At 37.4% G+C, this 17,650-nt stretch overlaps 5 protein-coding genes across 5 annotated transcripts; 4 read left to right on the top strand and 1 right to left on the bottom strand.

Moving 5' to 3' along the window:
- The first annotated feature begins 47 nt into the window (after window positions 1-47).
- On the top strand, window positions 48-3,249 carry LOC121944163 (uncharacterized). The gene has a single exon (XM_088076550.1). It carries the CDS (start codon window positions 1,242-1,244, stop codon window positions 2,181-2,183), a length of 942 nt encoding a protein of 313 aa, XP_087932676.1. The 5' UTR covers window positions 48-1,241; the 3' UTR covers window positions 2,184-3,249.
- An 18-nt stretch (window positions 3,250-3,267) lies between these two features.
- Window positions 3,268-5,525, top strand: LOC121965365 (uncharacterized). Its single transcript, XM_042515517.2, has one exon. It carries the CDS (start codon window positions 4,267-4,269, stop codon window positions 5,209-5,211), a length of 945 nt encoding a protein of 314 aa, XP_042371451.2. The 5' UTR covers window positions 3,268-4,266; the 3' UTR covers window positions 5,212-5,525.
- Window positions 5,526-6,018: 493 nt separating this feature from the next.
- LOC121944992 (uncharacterized) lies at window positions 6,019-7,967 on the top strand. Its single transcript, XM_042488980.2, has one exon. It carries the CDS (start codon window positions 6,855-6,857, stop codon window positions 7,821-7,823), a length of 969 nt encoding a protein of 322 aa, XP_042344914.2. The 5' UTR covers window positions 6,019-6,854; the 3' UTR covers window positions 7,824-7,967.
- Window positions 7,968-9,798: 1,831 nt separating this feature from the next.
- Window positions 9,799-11,068, top strand: LOC121944993 (uncharacterized). Its single transcript, XM_042488981.2, has one exon. It carries the CDS (start codon window positions 9,799-9,801, stop codon window positions 10,684-10,686), a length of 888 nt encoding a protein of 295 aa, XP_042344915.2. The 3' UTR covers window positions 10,687-11,068.
- A 2,212-nt stretch (window positions 11,069-13,280) lies between these two features.
- Window positions 13,281-17,524, bottom strand: LOC121944995 (protease-associated domain-containing protein 1-like). The gene is made up of 5 exons (XM_042488982.2): window positions 17,280-17,524; window positions 16,956-17,056; window positions 16,754-16,863; window positions 14,576-14,743; window positions 13,281-14,082 (listed from the first exon to the last, which is right to left on the bottom strand). Exons 1-5 carry the CDS (start codon window positions 17,353-17,355, stop codon window positions 13,962-13,964), a joined length of 576 nt encoding a protein of 191 aa, XP_042344916.1. The 5' UTR covers window positions 17,356-17,524; the 3' UTR covers window positions 13,281-13,961.
- Window positions 17,525-17,650: the final 126 nt, after the last annotated feature.

Genomic DNA, 17,650 nt, shown 5'->3' with positions numbered 1-17,650 from the left:
ACTAACTTCATGTGTTGTGAAATAATATGTTCGGCTGTGATAAATGCTCCAGACCTACAGCCCAGTTCTGCTTCCTTGTACTAGCTCAGATGAATCAGTACTGTTCTACAGGTATGTCCAGAGTGCTGATGCTGGGATTGGGGTGTTGTTCGGGGTACTCGCTAAATTGCGTTAATAATTTTGCAAGCTGCTTTCCTAATGTTGGAGCCGTAGTGACGGATATGTCCGGTTCATTTTATAGTTTTGTCGGTTTGGACATCAAGCTGCTGTCTTGTGACTTGGAATCGCGTAGGGCCAAAACACAAATTGAACCGTAAGCTTTAACAAAAAATAAAATAAATATGACGAAAGGGCGACGACGCACTCATACAAATACGGTTAGACATCACAATGTAATTGAAGTTTCGGAACGAGTGCGAGGATTCGATCTTTTTTCTGTCTTGAAATAATGAATCAAACAGCCTGAAGCATTGACTGTCTGTTTCTATTACTGTTTACAAATAATGGTGAGGAAGGTTCACAGTGGCAGACGTTACCTGTAACTGCACCCTTTTCCTCTGAATTGAAAAACAAAATAATGGGTTTTGTTTGTTTAACAAAACACAAAGTCTATGGTAGCAAAAAAATGGCTAAGAGCACAGCACAACAAGCTTTAAGATAAAACAGTATGACTAATTAACCAGGATAAACACTGCAAGGTGTATACCGCCAAATACTTGTACATTCAGGTCAAATATTTATACACCGTCACTACCACTACGGCGGCTAAGACTGGAACAACTGTCGTACCGCTGCCAGCCGCAAATTCAGGACCATGGTCAGCGGACGTACCGCTGATAAAGCTCCACCACCGGTTACAGCCGCGGGTTCAGAACCTTGGTCAGCTCCTTATTGTTGCTGTTGACAGCACTATTTACCCAACAAAACGGGCTGTAATGACTGTGGTGGTAGGAGGATGCTAAACGTTACTATTTCGCTCTCTCTACGTTATACAAAAGATCACTTAACTTTTGTACTTTATTTTTTCCTAGGTTTTGAAACTGAACAATAATTAAAAAATAAAATTTATCACAAGGTGATAATGACGTCATTCATCACTGGTTTACTCCTACACAAATCCCATCCCTTAACATCACCATGGAAAATGTCTATGTAACCAAAAAAAAAAGACTTTAAAACAGGAGTGTTCCTCTATTTTTGTCGCAGTTCAGGTTTGGCTGTTTCCACTGTGCACTCTGGTCATGATCAACATAACGCTCGTCCCTCTAAGTGTTGACTTTGACAGCCCGGGGGACTATTTTCTCTTTATTTTTCATACCTTGGCTGGGGCTAGCACCGTGATAGTGGCCGGTTCTGTGGCATGTGGCATTATAAAGACGCATGCACTTTTAAGACAGAATCGGTTTATATTTATGCTGAACACAAGTATTTGTGATACAATGACAGGCTGTGGTATTTTCTATCAATTCCTTTTTGATGTGCGAGTGGGCTTCCCTTCAAAAAACGGGGCTTATTACATTCTGCCTTCACTTCTTGGAGTTAATATCATGACGTTTCTATTCGCTCAGTTTGACCGATATTTTGCCGTATGTCATCCGTTCTTTTACGGTCGTTTCATCACCAAAAGAGTGGTTATATGTGTCAACGTGTATAGCTGGGTGCATGTTTACACTCAGCTGATCATACAACACGTAGTGCCACTTTCTAAAGCCATACAAATTGCAACATATAGTAGAATCAGTTTGATGTTGATTATTATCACAAAAATAACCATGACTGTGAAGTTGCTCGTTGTGGCGAAACACCAGCTGCTGCGCGAGCCGCCGGGCCCGGAGAGAGACAGTAAGAAAGAGTCCTTGTTGATAATAGTCTTGGTAGTTGTGTTTTTTCTGCTGCTGTGGGGCCCAGCCATGCTCTATACGGTTTTGTCTTCGCTGACGGGAAAATATTTTTTCTATAAAAACGACGCCGTGAATCCGATGAAAATTTTATCCAGGAGCAACGCTTTGTGCACTCCGTCCCTCTATCTTTGCGCGAGCCCTTCACTCAGGACGGCCGTGTGGAAAACTGTGTGGAGCAAAATCTGCTGCTGCAAGAAATCCAAAAGGTTGGTTGGAATAATAACTTTAAGGGAAACTGGTAAACGTAACAAAGAGTTTGTTTCAACTTCCGCACCTCTATAATATAACTGCATTTGAAATATTTCACACATGTATTCAAAGTCAATTTAAATGTAGAATAAACACATTTACTATCTATCTCATTTCCCCTTTTGCCAGGAGAATTTGTGAGAAAAACTGATATTGGGTGCATACATCAGACCTCAGACAACCACATAATTTAATGGTAGTGATACAGGCCTTTCCAACGGCAGATAATTTAGGTTTCAGGGCCCTGGTGTTGTGCATGCTGCTATATGTGCATGTTCTTTGCACAACCCTGTAACCTAGAAATTACATTTAATTTGCTACAGTAAATTTGTTACAGTGGAAACGTTCTATTTTCGTGATTGGTGCTTCGCATGAATACATCCGGCAGCAACAGTAAATACAATATCCGCTATTGCAAGGGTTTTTTCTGTGCCTTACACGCATGATGCACTTCCTTTCCCAATTTCCCAAAATGTCATTTTTTAGTTTCTCTCCCATGATGGTTCAGCCAAACCATAGAACTCCAATCCAGCTCAATATTTTGGCCATCATGTTCAAGCTATTTTCAGCAGCCAGTGTATTTACACTGACAGGGAGAAACATTAGTCTGTTCAGAATTCAAAGTACATGTCCCTCATGATCTGTTTCCAAAAGTTTTTCGTGCCTCTCATTATTACTCACACTTTGCCAAATCTGGAACTGAAGAGATTTATTCAGCTTTTCTTGGGAAAGCACCACAGTAGCCAATGTGTAGGGGAAAAGCATGGATGTACTTTCTTTGTCAGTGAGCAGAAATTCCTGCTAAATGTCTGAGTTAAAAATGCAGTCTTATGGATACTGTTGATGTAATTAATTATGTGCAATACCCTATTAAGTTGAGGACCTTTGCAGAAATGCTAACTGAATGTTTCATCCTGCAGTTGCAACAAATAAGTCAAGGTGTATAGGGCAGAAACAACAACTACAATACATCAGAACTGACTCATCAGCTTAGTCTAAAGATTTTAGGTGCCATGCCCATTTTGCCTAATAATATTTGAGAGCTCTCTATCTACATCACAAACAGGTCTACAGGAGAGGTGAATGCCTCTGGAAAACACCACTTTGCAATACCGAGGAACACATCAGCCATGTGATTCACACACTGTGAAGTGTATCAGACAGGGATCCATAGAGGACTTGTTTCTGCTATTATTACAACAACGTATGTTTTTCAAATGTGCTAAAACATAAATAGTTGTAGGAGTTGAGTTGTTGTGAAGAGGCTGCACTATACAAATATGGCCTCCCGGATACACATTAAAGAACAACTATTATGCTATCCAAAACTGTCAGTTTTCTCATAGGCTCAGATTTATTTTCTGTGCCTTCTTTCTCTGTTTATGAAGTAGTTATTAGGCTTTGATTTAGATTACATTTATATTTATCTTAGTGAATGTCTTATATAAAGGTATTTGACTTGCATTAGTGTTTAAAATGTGAAATACAAAAATGTATTAAAATTATGATAAGCCAAGGTTGTGTGGTGATGACCATGGTGAAGGCCACAAGCCACAATAAAGTTGTTCTTTACACTACAAGCGTTGCTGAAGTTTTTTATTGGGGTGAGGGGTAGCTAAAGGTGATGTTAGTGATGACACCATCACTAACTTATAAAATGATAGTCAGCGTTTCGACACTGTAAAAAAATAACCTTGAACATTACAGGCACCATAAGACTCTGGCTCTAGGTTTGCAAATAAAGCATTTGGGTTGATTTTGATTTTTTAAAAAATCATCAAAACAAAATTTGCAGCACTAAAACACAATATTATCTGATAAAAATGCACCCTCAGGTGTATCCTGGCTTATTTCCTAATCTTGAAGCCTCTTCTTGAGAAGGGTGCCTGCATTAAATTAGTTTTATTTCCTTCATTTCCTTGGTTTATCTTACAATTTTATGCTTAGTTTCCATGTTTCATAAGATCCATTACCTTGATTTATGATTTTGCTTAGTTATTTATTTTGTTTATGGTACAGAGTTCTTATTAGTAGTACAGAGTTACCCATTTGTGTTGGTTATTATTTGGATATCAAGTGAGATTAGGTCATCTCTCATGGGACAGTTTGTGTTTACATGGGCAGTGACTTAATAACCAGCTATAAAAAGATATTAAATTCAAGGTGCATCTTTGGAACAATGTTCCTCTCCAACATCACAGACTCTGGAGGAGTCCCCCTATCGGTGAACTTCGACAGTCCTGTGGATTATCTCGTTTTTATTTTTCAACTTTTATTCGCTACGGCTGCTGTTCTGGTAGCCGGACCTATAGTCGTTACAATTTGCTCCACCAGAGCTCTCCGCCTCCAAAACAGGTTTATTTTCATGCTGAACACTAGTATTTGTGACACGCTGGTTGGGTTTTCTGTGTTTTATCTTGGTCTGTTTGATGTTCAAGAGGGATATCCTTCGAGAAATGGAACTTATAATATGTTACCTTCTCTTCTTGGGGTTAACATAATGACATTTTTATTCGCACAGTTTGACCGGTATTTTGCTGTTTGTCATCCATTCATCTACACGCGTTTTATAACCCGGGGAGTGATTATCACTGTAAATATCTATTGTTGGCTTCAGGTCTATGTTCAGACGATCGTTGTAAGATTCGTGCCACTTTCAAAAGCAATGGAGGTGTATGTTTTCGGTATTATCAGCTTACAAATCATTGTGCTCACCAAAGTGGTCATGACTATCAAACTGTATGTTGTTGCCAGATTCCAGCTTGAAAGAGACCCTCCCAGCGCCGAGAAAGAAAACAACAAGGAATCGTTGAGAATTATAATTTTTGTTGTTATAACTTTTCTGGTATTATGGGCCCCCTCTTTTGTTAATATTATCCTCAGATTTGTGGGAGCAGGAGGGCTGACGTTTAGGAACGAGGCCACTAATCTCTTCGCCATCATGGCTCGTTTCAACGCTGTGTGCACACCTGCAGTGTACTTGTGGGGGAGTCCGGCTCTGAGGGAGGCCATGCTGAGGACGGTGTGGGCCAGATTGTGTCCACGATGCAAGACGAGGTAACAGGGAAACACTGTGTGAAGCTGCATGCAAAATTAAACACAACGTTCAAACTATTTACCCAGACATACTGTAAGTTATATCCGTTAATGCAGCCATTGCTAATTTAAATCCTCTTTAACCCCTGTCTTCAGAGTTGGACCCCATCATGAGAAGGGGGATCCTAAAAAGTCATGGAAATAACAAGAACCAGAGGAGTCAACTGTGCTTTCTGTCATCCCTCCTTTTCCCACACAGTCATAAATAAATTATTTAGGCATGTTTACGGTTGAAGTATAAGGCGTTTTGGGCTCTCTCAAATATATTTCGTCTAAATAATAAATAATGAACATATTAGTTTTGCATCTTTTTATTTAAAGTCAACGCTAATATAGTATTCTAAAATAGTACACGGGCGAAGGTTGCATTATTTAATGAGTTGTACTTGCAAAGCTCCATTACCTTAAATAGAATTAGAAATTAAATTATAATGATATAATAAACAAACTTATTATACAGCTTCCTAGACAGCGAGCTGGATATTTTGTTATGGTTACATTAGAGCATGATGATGGTGATTATTACTGTTATTATTAATTATTAATTATCAATTATTAATTATTATCATTGTTATTATTACTAATTATTATTATTATTGTTATTATTACTAATTATTATTATTGTTATTATTACTAATTATTATTATTGTTATTATTATAGTATTATTATTATTATTATTAATATTACTACTACTACGACGAAGACTTCTGTAATTGTAATGAATTATAGTAAGAAAGAATTTATTGGTCCTGGTAAAATTCTGTTTTTCAATACATGTGGCTTTATAAGGAACATTTGTGAAGAGAAGTTAAGCAACACTAGCCAAGATTTGCTGCCGGACTTTTTAATCTGTTGCGTTGAAGACTTATAGATCACGTCTCCTAATGTCCATACTTATATAAAACAGTAAAATTTTTCCTTCTACAGCAAAACGCTTGAGATCTGTTAAAGAATTCACTGTAGATACTGTTCAGAAAGAGAGTTCTGGTGAATCCCAATGAAACCGACCTCTTAACCATTTAACAACCTAATTAATAACCCAATCTTTAATGTGATGACGGAATTAGTGGTTTCACGAGGTCATCGTGGACAGCTCCCGGTGCTGAAGTTAAGTCTAATATCTGAAGAATGACATAAATAATGGAACAAGTTCATTTAAAACTAACATCTCTTGTTAGAAAATGAGTTTTAAGTCCACAGCGATATGTTTTAGCTTTGCCAACAGCTTTATATTTTTGTTCGTTTGCTTGACTATTTCCTTTTTTTCTGTTTGCTTTCTAAACTGGGGTTATTACTGGGGTGATCATTATTTAGGTTCATTTGTTGCAAAGATTTGCTCAATTTGTACACGTCCCGATTATAGAGTTAGCGTCATCTGTATCGATACTATGAAATCAATTTAATGTCATTGTGTCTCCCTAAATAAAATGGAAATACTGAAGAACAAGGTATACTTTACTTCAGTGACTGTTAATTGGCAACCTTTTCAAAAGAATTAATTTAAAAATGAACATAAATGTTTATCAGTATTTTAAGAGTTGAAGCCTAAACACTGATATGTAAAGCGATATTAGGTCATTTCTCACGGGGGAACAGTTTGTGTTTACATGGGCAGTGACTTAATAACCAGCTATAAAAAGATATTAAATTCAAGGTGCAGCTTTGGAACAATGTTCCTCTCCAACATCACAGACTCTGGAGGAGTCCCCCTATCGGTGAACTTCGACAATCCTGTGGATTATCTTGTTTTTATTTTTCAACTTTTATTCGCTACGGCTGCTGTTCTGGTAGCCGGACCTATAGTCGTTACAATTTTCTCCACCAGAGCTCTCCGCCTCCAAAACAGGTTTATTTTCATGCTGAACACTAGTATTTGTGACACGCTGGTTGGGTTTTCTGTGTTTTATCTTGGTCTGTTTGATGTTCAAGAGGGATATCCTTCGAGAAATGGAACTTATAATATGTTACCTTCTCTTCTTGGGGTTAACATAATGACATTTTTATTCGCACAGTTTGACCGGTATTTAGCTGTTTGTCATCCATTCATCTACAGCCGCTTTATAACCCGGGGAGTGGTTATCTCTGCAAATGTCTTTTGTTGGCTTCATGTTTATTGTCAAACAATCATTTTACTGTTCCTGCCACTTGCCAAAGCAATGCAGCTGTACGCCTTCGGTATTATCAGCTTACAAATCATTGTGCTCACCAAAGTGGTCATGACTATCAAACTGTATGTTGTTGCCAGATTTCAGCTTGAAAGAGACCCTCCCAGCGCCGAGAGAGAAAACAACAAAGAATCATTGAGAATTATAATTTTTGTTGTTATAAGCTTCTTGGTGTTGTGGGGCCCCTCGTTTGTAAACATTATAATCAGATATTTGCTAGGACGAGGGCTGACGTTTAGGAATGAGGCCACCAATCTTTTTGCAATCATGGCTCGTTTCAACGCTGTGTGCACACCTGCAGTGTACTTGTGGGGGAGTCCGGCTCTGAGGGAGGCCATGCTGAGGACGGTGTGGGGCAGATTGTGTCCACGATGCAAGAAGAATAGGTTAAATGGCCGTATGCTACGGTGAAAACGGCCATTATTTTCTGTTAATAGCCTTTTAAACTTTTGAGCAGCGTGGAGTTGTCAAAGAAAGCTCTGTGATTCACTGACTGTGAAAATTTGTCGACCGAGGACTCAATCGGCAACTAATACAAGGACATACGGGGCTAAAAGCAAACTTTTTTGGTCTTAAATTAAAACGTTTAAAGTTTTCTGGTATATCAAAACGTTTTGCACTGTTCATACATTCACTGTAGTACTGATGATACTGAATGTTGTACTGATACAAAGAGACTACGGCCCGCATGAAACCGACCTTTTTTTTTTTTATTACAGCCTAATAAATAATTACAGCCACATAACAGCCTAACCTATAAAGTGTATAATAACGTATATGGTGATTACAATTTTTATTTTATTTATTTTACAAAAAACTTAGCAAGGACGATGAAAGAGGATATGCGAGGATGCTGCTTCCTAAAGCGAGACCACAGGTGGAAACAATTTTTTAATGCACCGGTCAATTTTTTGACTTTGGGCTATTTTGCTTCTATAACATGTCCTCTCTCTGACGACAATATATTCTAAAATTTAAAACTTGTAACAAAAATAATTGTCCTAACGTATGCAATAAACTGGGACGTTTTATCGTGATAACTTTTAGTTTTTTTTGTTTTTACCCTATAGTGCCTTACCTTTTCAATACAAAATTAATGGTATTTTACAAATCACATATTTAAAGACACTTTTCTAAAACTTAGTATTTTTTACCCCCATAATCTGAGACAAAAATTTCAATTTCGGTAGCACTTACACATACCAGACTTTCCAGTTTTATAGTTTAAAGGTTTTTACAGAGTGATTTGTTCATATATAATTCACAGCGTGATGGATATAGCATTTTAATCCTAAAAACATTGCTACAAATTGATTTTTCATGCCTTTTGACAGTATTTTCTGACTTATGGAGCGTTAAAAAGAGATATCCACTATTCCCTTTGTAAAAGACTTTGACTCCTATATGGCAACAAAATTAAACAAGAATTTTGAACCTGGCTTAATCCAATGTTCAGGTTTTTGTTCTGGAAATTCATGCAAATTAGTGCATACTTAATTAGATAATGCACAATTTGCATATTTTAAAATAAAACTTCAGAAAACCTCTAATATAAAAACTGTTCTTTGCTATATATATTACAATAATATGTGTTAAAGCAATTAGTCAAGCAAACATCTTATGTTACACTTATTGTCAGAGCAGACCTATTGTTAATTACAGCACAGCAAGAGCTGAGTAAAAACAACATGTTTTGCATGTGAGAAAAATGAATGAAGACATTTTACTAGTGGTGGTACAAGTATGCAGTTCCCTTTCTTAATACCACACTGTGAAAACACTATTAAAATGTTACTTGAGTAAAAGTAAATACTAATGATCAGAAAAATGCACTTAAAGTATTAAAATAACCCAATTCAGAAATATCTAAAAAAAAAAAAAAAAAATGGAAAATTGAAAATTATTTCCAAAAGAATATGAAAATACTTTAATGTTTATCAAAATAGTTAGCTAACCGATTAATCAAGTCAGAGTTTCAGCTGTGCTTGTATAAACTGATCCTTTAATTTATAACAAAATATCACATCTAATAATCTTTTATGATTTTATGCATAAATCTTAATTTTTAGGGAAACTAAAACTGTCAAAAATGTAGTGAAGTTAAAAGTGCAAATTTTTCCTCTGAAATGTAGTGTAGAAGCAGCATTAATAGACTTAAGCACAAGTACCTCAAATTCTTTCTTAAGTACAGTGCTTGAGTAAATGTGCTTCGTTACATTACACCACTGCGTGACACCAAGTGTAAACTTGATTCTCTGCAGGACTTCTCCATGAGGTCGGTGTTAAACGAAATGAGATCACATCATCTCAAGAGATTAAGGCTGGTAACTCCGCGGTGCAGGTCTTGTATAAAATAGTGGTTGCACTAAAGAACCACTTGAAAACAATGATTTCCTCCAACATCACAGACCATATGGTTGCAGGGGTAGCTCTCTCGGTGGACTTCGACAGTCCTGAGGATTATTTCATCTTTATTTTTCAGATTTTATTTGCAACCACTACTGTTCTCCTATCCGGACCTGTGGTCATTGCCATACTGGCCACCAAAGCTCTCCGCCTTCAAAACAGGTTTATTTTCATGCTGAACACGAGTATTTGTGACACGCTGGTTGGAGTTTCGGTGTATTATCTCGGTCTGTTTGATGTTCAGGAGGGATATCCGAGTAGAAACGGAACTTTTAATGTTTTGCCGTCTCTTTTAGGGATCAATATATTGACGTTTCTGTTCGCACAATTTGACCGCTATTTTGCTGTGTGCCATCCATTCATCTACAGCCGCTTCATAACGAGACAGTTTGTTATAGGCATCAACATCTACTGCTGGGTTTACAACGCCGCTCACTTGCTCGCCAGGAATTTCCTGCCACTTTCCAAAGCGATACAAATGTACGTATTCAGCATTGTCGTCTTTCAGCTAATCGTGCTCACCAAAGTGGTCATGACTATCAAACTGTATGTTGTTGCCAGATTCCAGCTTGAAAGAGACCCTCCCTGCGCCGAGAAAGAAAACAAGAAGGAATCGCTGAGAATCATCATTTTTGTTGTTATAAGCTTCTTGGTGTTGTGGTGCCCCTCTTTTGTTAATATTATCCTCAGATTTGTGGGAGGGCGAGGGCTGACGTTTAGGAACGAGGCCACCAATCTTTTCGCCATCATGGCTCGTTTCAACGCTGTGTGCACACCTGCGGTGTATATCTGGGGGAGTCCGGCTCTGAGGGAGGCCATGCTGAGGACAGTGTGGGGTAGACTGTGTCCACGATGCAAGACGAGGTAACGGGGAAACACTGCTGGGAACTGCATGCAAAATTCACTACCACGTTCTAATTATATATCTGTACACACTGTGATTAGCAAAACTACTGATGCATTAATTTAAATGATCTATAACACTCCTTTTGCAGAGTCGGCTCCTGTAATGAGAAGGGAGATTCCAAAAAGTCATGGAAATAACAAGAACCAGCGGACTCCAGTCAGCATGTAATTTTAATTAACCGTGCTATTTTTTGCCACCTCTCACTCAGGCCTTTGTTAATCTCCTTCTTTCCCTCTCTCTCAATAATTTGGATCTAAACACACAGCCTTCTTCATATACAAAGAGTTTTTAATGCAAATATGATGTTTTCTAAAATGTTCCACTCGATCTAACAAGATCATCCTAATGTCACCTCTGAATAAGCTGTTGAGTCCGTGATGTTTAGATAATGACCCCAGAGCTACTCCTATGTGTGAATATAAACCACTCAGAGTGGTTTATATTCACACCAGGGCAGCCCCCTGAGTCTGAAAAGGAAAAAGTTATAAAGGAAATGTTAAATAATGTGGAATATGTGTAAATTTAATTTAAAAGTCAAATAATTTGTTCTGTTTGAGCACACAAATCATGCAATGTTGGCTTTTGTGGTATGTTTTGCCACTATTGTGTATTCTCTAATGGGTTGGGATTTTCTGGGTGTAGTTTCTGCTTTCCTTCAGCTTATGGTGATAATGTTGTTGACTTGTGTGCGCAAAATTCTTTTTTTTTATTTGGAGACCAGGTTGCCACAGAGGAAGAGATGAGACTTTATGATGTTGGTCATGGGTTTAGAAATTTACAGCGCAAACCCTATAAATTGACAATTTTGCACGATTTGGGGCTTTTCAGCAACACCTTGTATGTTGACGATGCGTACAAGCCACTGCTCTCTATAGCACTAAAAAACGGAAACGAACTGTGTTGAGAATGAAGTAAAGCATTATTAACTGTATTTATGCTGGTCCGAAATCTATTTTTGAATATCAAATACCGGTATTATAAAAAAAATAATAACATGCCCCTAACTTGATATGCAATTATCCACACTAATTTCTGGTATGTCCTCTAAGAATATAAAGCAATGTATCACGGTTCATTTTACTTCACTAAAAATTAAACTCACATTTAAGTCCTTAAGCCCTTAAGTCACACAGACCGCACTTGTGTGATTATCGGGTGCACATTTGCAGCGCAAAGGTTGAAACATAGAGCTATACATTCATGCAGTGGCCTTCCAAGTCCACAAATAATTTATCTTGATCAAAAAAAAGCACAGGCTTCTGGCAAAATGTATTGTTACGGGAAATAATGTTATTGTTATTAAGAGAAGTGTGTTAGGCTTATGTATTTTTATTTAAAATGTTTATCATAAAATGTGTCCTTCTTCAGACATAAAATGTAAATACACATCTACGTTGCCAAAGGTAATGGGCAATACAAGTTTTAGATTTTAGACTATTCTTCTATTATACCCATATGCTGAGTTTAAGACAAGTGGACTTCTCTGATCACTTAAATTCATGCACAAATAAGCAGGCAAGAATTATTATACAATTAATATATAAAGCCCTATTTCTTGTTTCCTTCTTTTTTTCTACAAGTAAATAAAAGACAAAATCTCTCAGATTGAAACTCTCTTACAGATTAAATAAAGGAGATGAGAACTTCAAACAGCCACTCTGAACATTTTTTGTTCTTTTAACAAAAATAAATGAACTATATGAGCATCAGTGCCTTACAAGCAAGCACTTCAAAGACTAGTAAAAAGTAAAAACTGCCAGAAATCTCATTATGTAAAAATCAAAGGTACACCAGCTCCCTCCCCGGAAGGTTGGAAGTGCAGTAAGAGTTGTAGATGGACGATGACAATTACAGACATTAAAGACCACTGCTAGAGGACAGTCCGTTAAAAGAAAACGCAACTTACTGCAAAAGGATATATCAGATGAGTAAAGCCTTAAATGAGGATGTGCACAACTGACACAGAATTTTAAAAGCTAAAAGAGACATATTTGTGTTGCCTTGGCAGGTGATTTACTTACACAAACTCCAATTTTGTTAAAAAAATAAGCCATGATGAATATGAAAATATATCACATCATGATTGGCCAAGCAACTGATTTCTTGTTTGAAAGGTTCCCATTTTTGTGCTCCATTTTACAGATTAAATCAGAAAGAATCGTACTGACATCTTCGCACGTTATTATTAATAATAATGTACAACATATACAAGTTGCTTCTTAACTTTCAGCAGACTAGACTCTTTCATTGCATTGCAAGATGTTCATACTTTGTTTTTGCCACACCTTATTATTCATTATCTTTCCTTTCTCTCAACTTGTTTCCCCAACAACAGTGTGTCAGAAATGTTCATCCACACATTTTTCTGAATCACAAGACTTGAAAACGACATAAATACAAAGTTAATGAGGGCAATACGTTATACTACTTAAAGTTATCTGAGTGATTAAGTTTCAGGCACAAGCGAACAGAAAATGGGCGCATGGTCTTTAAAGTTGTATAGATGTGTATCTTTGTAAGGCAATAAATAAATGATTGTCTGTTACGCAACGAAAGTCATTTTATATATTTATTAACCATAAGAGAAACAGTGTTCATTTTGATCTGAGTGCCACCCTGTTTTAGTTCATGCAGATAAAGAGGACTTTAACATTTTTATAGCGAGACGACATTATGGGTGTGCTGTATTATAGTGAAGTTTAATAACTGCTGTTATGGCCTGCTTTGCCCCCCATAGTGTCCTACATAACTTTAACTATAAGACAAGGCATAAGAAATGGTGCGCATCAGTCTGTATGTTGTATTAATGTGAATCCAATTTTCTGGTTTCACTTCTGACTTGTGACCAACAAATCATCCTCACAAAGGTTCCTGGAGATTAATCAAGTGGTAAACAGGCTCATTATCTTCACAACCACCTCCTAATTCAGTCAACTTCAGCTGAGCACTGAAAATAAGTTTGTCTGACTTCATCTGATTCAACAGCTCTAGCAGAGTCCATTCAAACACTATTAAAAGGCTCATTTCCACACGCCTTCGGCTGTGTGCTTAAGCGTGATATGATCATGTGTATGCTAATTTTACTGGATCACCACTAGTGCATGTGAATTTGTTTAACTCCCACAGAAGAATTTCCCTGTGAGGCTGTGAGTTTATTCAAGGCTGACAGGACATATAATGATGAAAGAATGTTTACTGAGTGAGGAAGTGCGTGGAGTTGTTGGTGTGCGTCATTTCTACCACAGTGTCCACGGGGGCTGCTTGAGTGGAAATGAAGCCAAAGAGGAAACATTGACAGGGATGGAAATGACAGCCCACGGCAGTGCTTGTCTCTGGAGAGATCGTCTGATCATCATCCTAGAAGACAAGGAAAGGGGAAAAATTGTTACTGTCCCAAAATGTATTACATTATATAAATCATTAGCCCACCAGCTGGACTAACGTTCTCATGTTACAGTTAGAAAGTATACAAAAATGTGTTTTTTGAAAACATTTGAGGTGAGAGGTAATCAATGCAGTAACAACATCCTGATTCATATTTGATCAGCGCTGCCTAGTTTGACCACAGTTCACATACAGCGACATGATTGACAGCTGCATTAGAGGCTCCTCAGCTCTGAATGGTTTTCATTTATGTGCAGTAGGGCCATTAAAAAAGTACAAGGCAATAAAGTAGGCAGAGAAATATGGTTTTTTTACAGCTTATCTGCTGTTTTTTGCGCTGTGTGGATATAGTGACAGTTTCAGCAAATATGAAAAAAAAAGTTATTTTCAGAAAAAACTTAACAGCTACAGCTTTAATACTGTAGTCTAACAGGACTGACTGATTATGTGTCTGCATGTGTCTTACCCATCACGTCCCAGAAGGAATAAAGCAGGTATGCTTGGTTTGGCCGTGCTTCCATCGGTGATCATATCGAGGTACTGGCTGTCATTGTCCACTGCATTATCAGCGATCAGAACAGCTTTGCCACCTGCTTCCTCTACTTGTCGGGCCTTTTGAACAAAGGAGCAACCTCTGGAGCACACACAAAGACAGAGAAAAAAGTGTGAGAAACTATTTTCTAATGTGCCAGCAAACACAATTTTTGATACAACAAATTATCAGTCGTCACGTATTTATTCAAACTGTACTATCCCATCTATGCACTGTGTATGACACCTGATACTAAGCACAGGTTAAACTTCCTCTCTTTTAAATATTCACCCATACATAATTATAGAAGAGTAGGTTTGTTTTTATACTTGACATTTAACAGGATACATTAGAATTAGAATCAGTTTTGCCTTCAAATCTGTTAAAATATATTGACAACCTATAGTGTAACATTTAGATTTAATAGGGAGAAGAAGTCGAAGCCAACATCTCATGTTTGCCAAGCAGCGTCCAACCCATATATAACACCAAGTGGAAATGGAGTTGTGCAGTAAGGTCTAATAAACTTCACTGACCTTTAAATGTCAGCGTGTTTATTTCAGTTACTGCTCTTCAGGTAAACAACAAGCTGAATTGTCCCCAACTACATTTCACAGGAAATGTGATGTTCTCTCTCTCTCTCTCTCTCTCTCTCTCTATATATATATATATATATATATATATATATATGTATATGTACATAATGTTAGCCAAAAGTCAAATTAGAATATAAATGAGTCATAATTAAGACTTTTTAATTAAGATTTTTTTGAGCCACATAAATTGATATTAATATTTCAATAGATAATCATTAGTCAATTATAATGACTAAGTGGGTAAAGGTAAATGATAGAAGCAGCTCTAACAGTTTGGTAAGTTTAGAAAATACATCACTTTACTGTAATGCAGCTTTTTAAACCAGAAAAAGACAACACTTAAAATATTATGATATCCAAAATGTAAGACGATAGTTTTATGTTACGTTATTGGTATAATAAAGACATAAAAGACAAAATATTTTTGTGTGCACATACTTATAGGCCAAAAAACGTAGAAGCCTGAAGGTTGTTTTCTTCAGTTTATGTGCCATGTGAGCAACTCTGATTGATTTGCTTTTTTATTATTAGTTGTAGTAGTAGCATTTTGCACATTGATTCAATATATTCTAGACTTGCTGACTTACTGTTATTAACCACACTATGGCACTACCTCACAAGTGTCTTTAGTTGCTCTCCTATAGTTCCCTTTTTTACTTCAATCCTTATTGTACATACCTTTTGTGATTCTCTATTATTTAGCGGTCTTTGTGCTGCAGTAAAACCTGAGTTTTCCCTCTGGGGATCAATAACGGCACCATCAAATAACCTTAATACATCCATAATATGTCCAGAACATCACGGTGTAACACAGTAAATGTGTCTTCTCAGATTTTATTTTTTTATTCCAGAGGTAACATTGCTTGCACCTACAATACAGCAGCTCAATCTGTCCTCTTACGGCTGTGAGAGGACAGTCACCACACCTGAGCTTGTAACAGTTGCCTTACTGTGACTTAACAGTGACCTCTTTTAAATCACTTCTTAACAACCATTTTTATAGACTTGCTTTTATGCGATGTTGTCTATTTTAATTCATCTATTTTAGTTTGTCTTTTGTATCTTATATTGATTATTTTATTCTGTCTCAATCGTGTTTTATGCTTTCACTAGTACTATTATTTTTGTGTTTGCTGATTATATTCTTTGAACTGTATTTACTCTTGTTGGTATGGGTTGTGGTTATTTTGTTTTGTAATTGTTTCTCTCTTGTTTAATTCTACTTTTAATTGTGTCTGGCCTTCGTTCGGCATTATTGTTTGGCTCTTAGTTATGTTACCTCTGCAAGAAACCCTTCTTGCTTCTGCTTTGCCTTGTTTGCCAAACAGCCTTGTAAACTCTGTTTTTAAAAGGTGCTGTATAAATAAAGTTTTTATCATATTACTACTGGTCACGGTTCTCTTCATTTCTTAAAGCTTCTTATATTTGTCTCCTTCACCAGTTTCTCCTCCAGTGGTTTGTGTTCATATCCTCTATGGCTTATATACAGGTGAAGCTGCAGGTGCTGCGTACATACCCTCTTTCCACCAGGACTACTTGTCCCTGGATGATGTCTCTGTCCTGCAGGTCTGAGCAGCCGTCTGCTGGGTCTGCTGGCACCAGGAATATTTTTTCATATGATGATGTCTGGAGACAAAAGGAGAGGAGAGGACTGTGTTGGTGAAGCTGGAGATTCATTTGGCCAACAAATAAAATTAATCAGAGGGCAGAATACTCACGAAGTCTCCCCCAAAGTCTTTAGCAGGTGCTGCACTGAAGATGTACCCTATCTCCTCTGGACTGATGACCCGGAAATAAAGCAGTTCGTTGATCCCAAGACCTAAAGCAGACCAAAAAAAAAAAAAAAAAAAAAAAGACATGTATGAATAACTGCATCTTCAGTATGAGGTCAGCGTTGGTTAACCACAGCAGTCTGATGACGGAGTACGCCTCCACACTTGATTGCATGTGTCTGAACCATTGTTGCAATTACTGTATCACCGAGCAGTTAGCTAAATTTGCTGTTTACTAGCATCTGAAATTTACCTCCGCCCCTTACTCACCTGACACGCGACTGAACTGCATGAAAACACTCCAGAGATATAAAATTAGACCCGTCGTCTGAACAACCTTCGCCATGTTCAAGACATTTGTAGAGCTCCTCGACGTTACACAGGCGAGACTTTAGTGTGGCTTTATATTTCCGAGCGGTGTTTTGTCAATTTGTAAGCTAGCTGTTATTCTGTCAGTTGACAACAGAGCAGCAGGTTAGCTACCACTTCCGCGCTTCTTTTAATGCGCATGCGTGTCTTGCACAGCCGGATAAACCTGCTATGTGGCCGCGGGGCAAAAATAAACCACTGGGCCCCATTTGCACCAGTTTCTACAACTATTATAGCTTTTCAAAGGCAAAATGGAACAGAGGGACTGTTAA

This window comes from Plectropomus leopardus, chromosome 4 (genome assembly GCF_026936395.1).
Source record: "Plectropomus leopardus strain MGB_pleo_1.0 chromosome 4, ASM2693639v1, whole genome shotgun sequence".
Lineage (NCBI taxonomy): Eukaryota > Metazoa > Chordata > Actinopteri > Perciformes > Serranidae > Plectropomus > Plectropomus leopardus.
The sequence above is the reverse complement of the archived record's forward strand: the minus strand, read 5'-3'. Positions and strand labels throughout refer to the sequence as shown.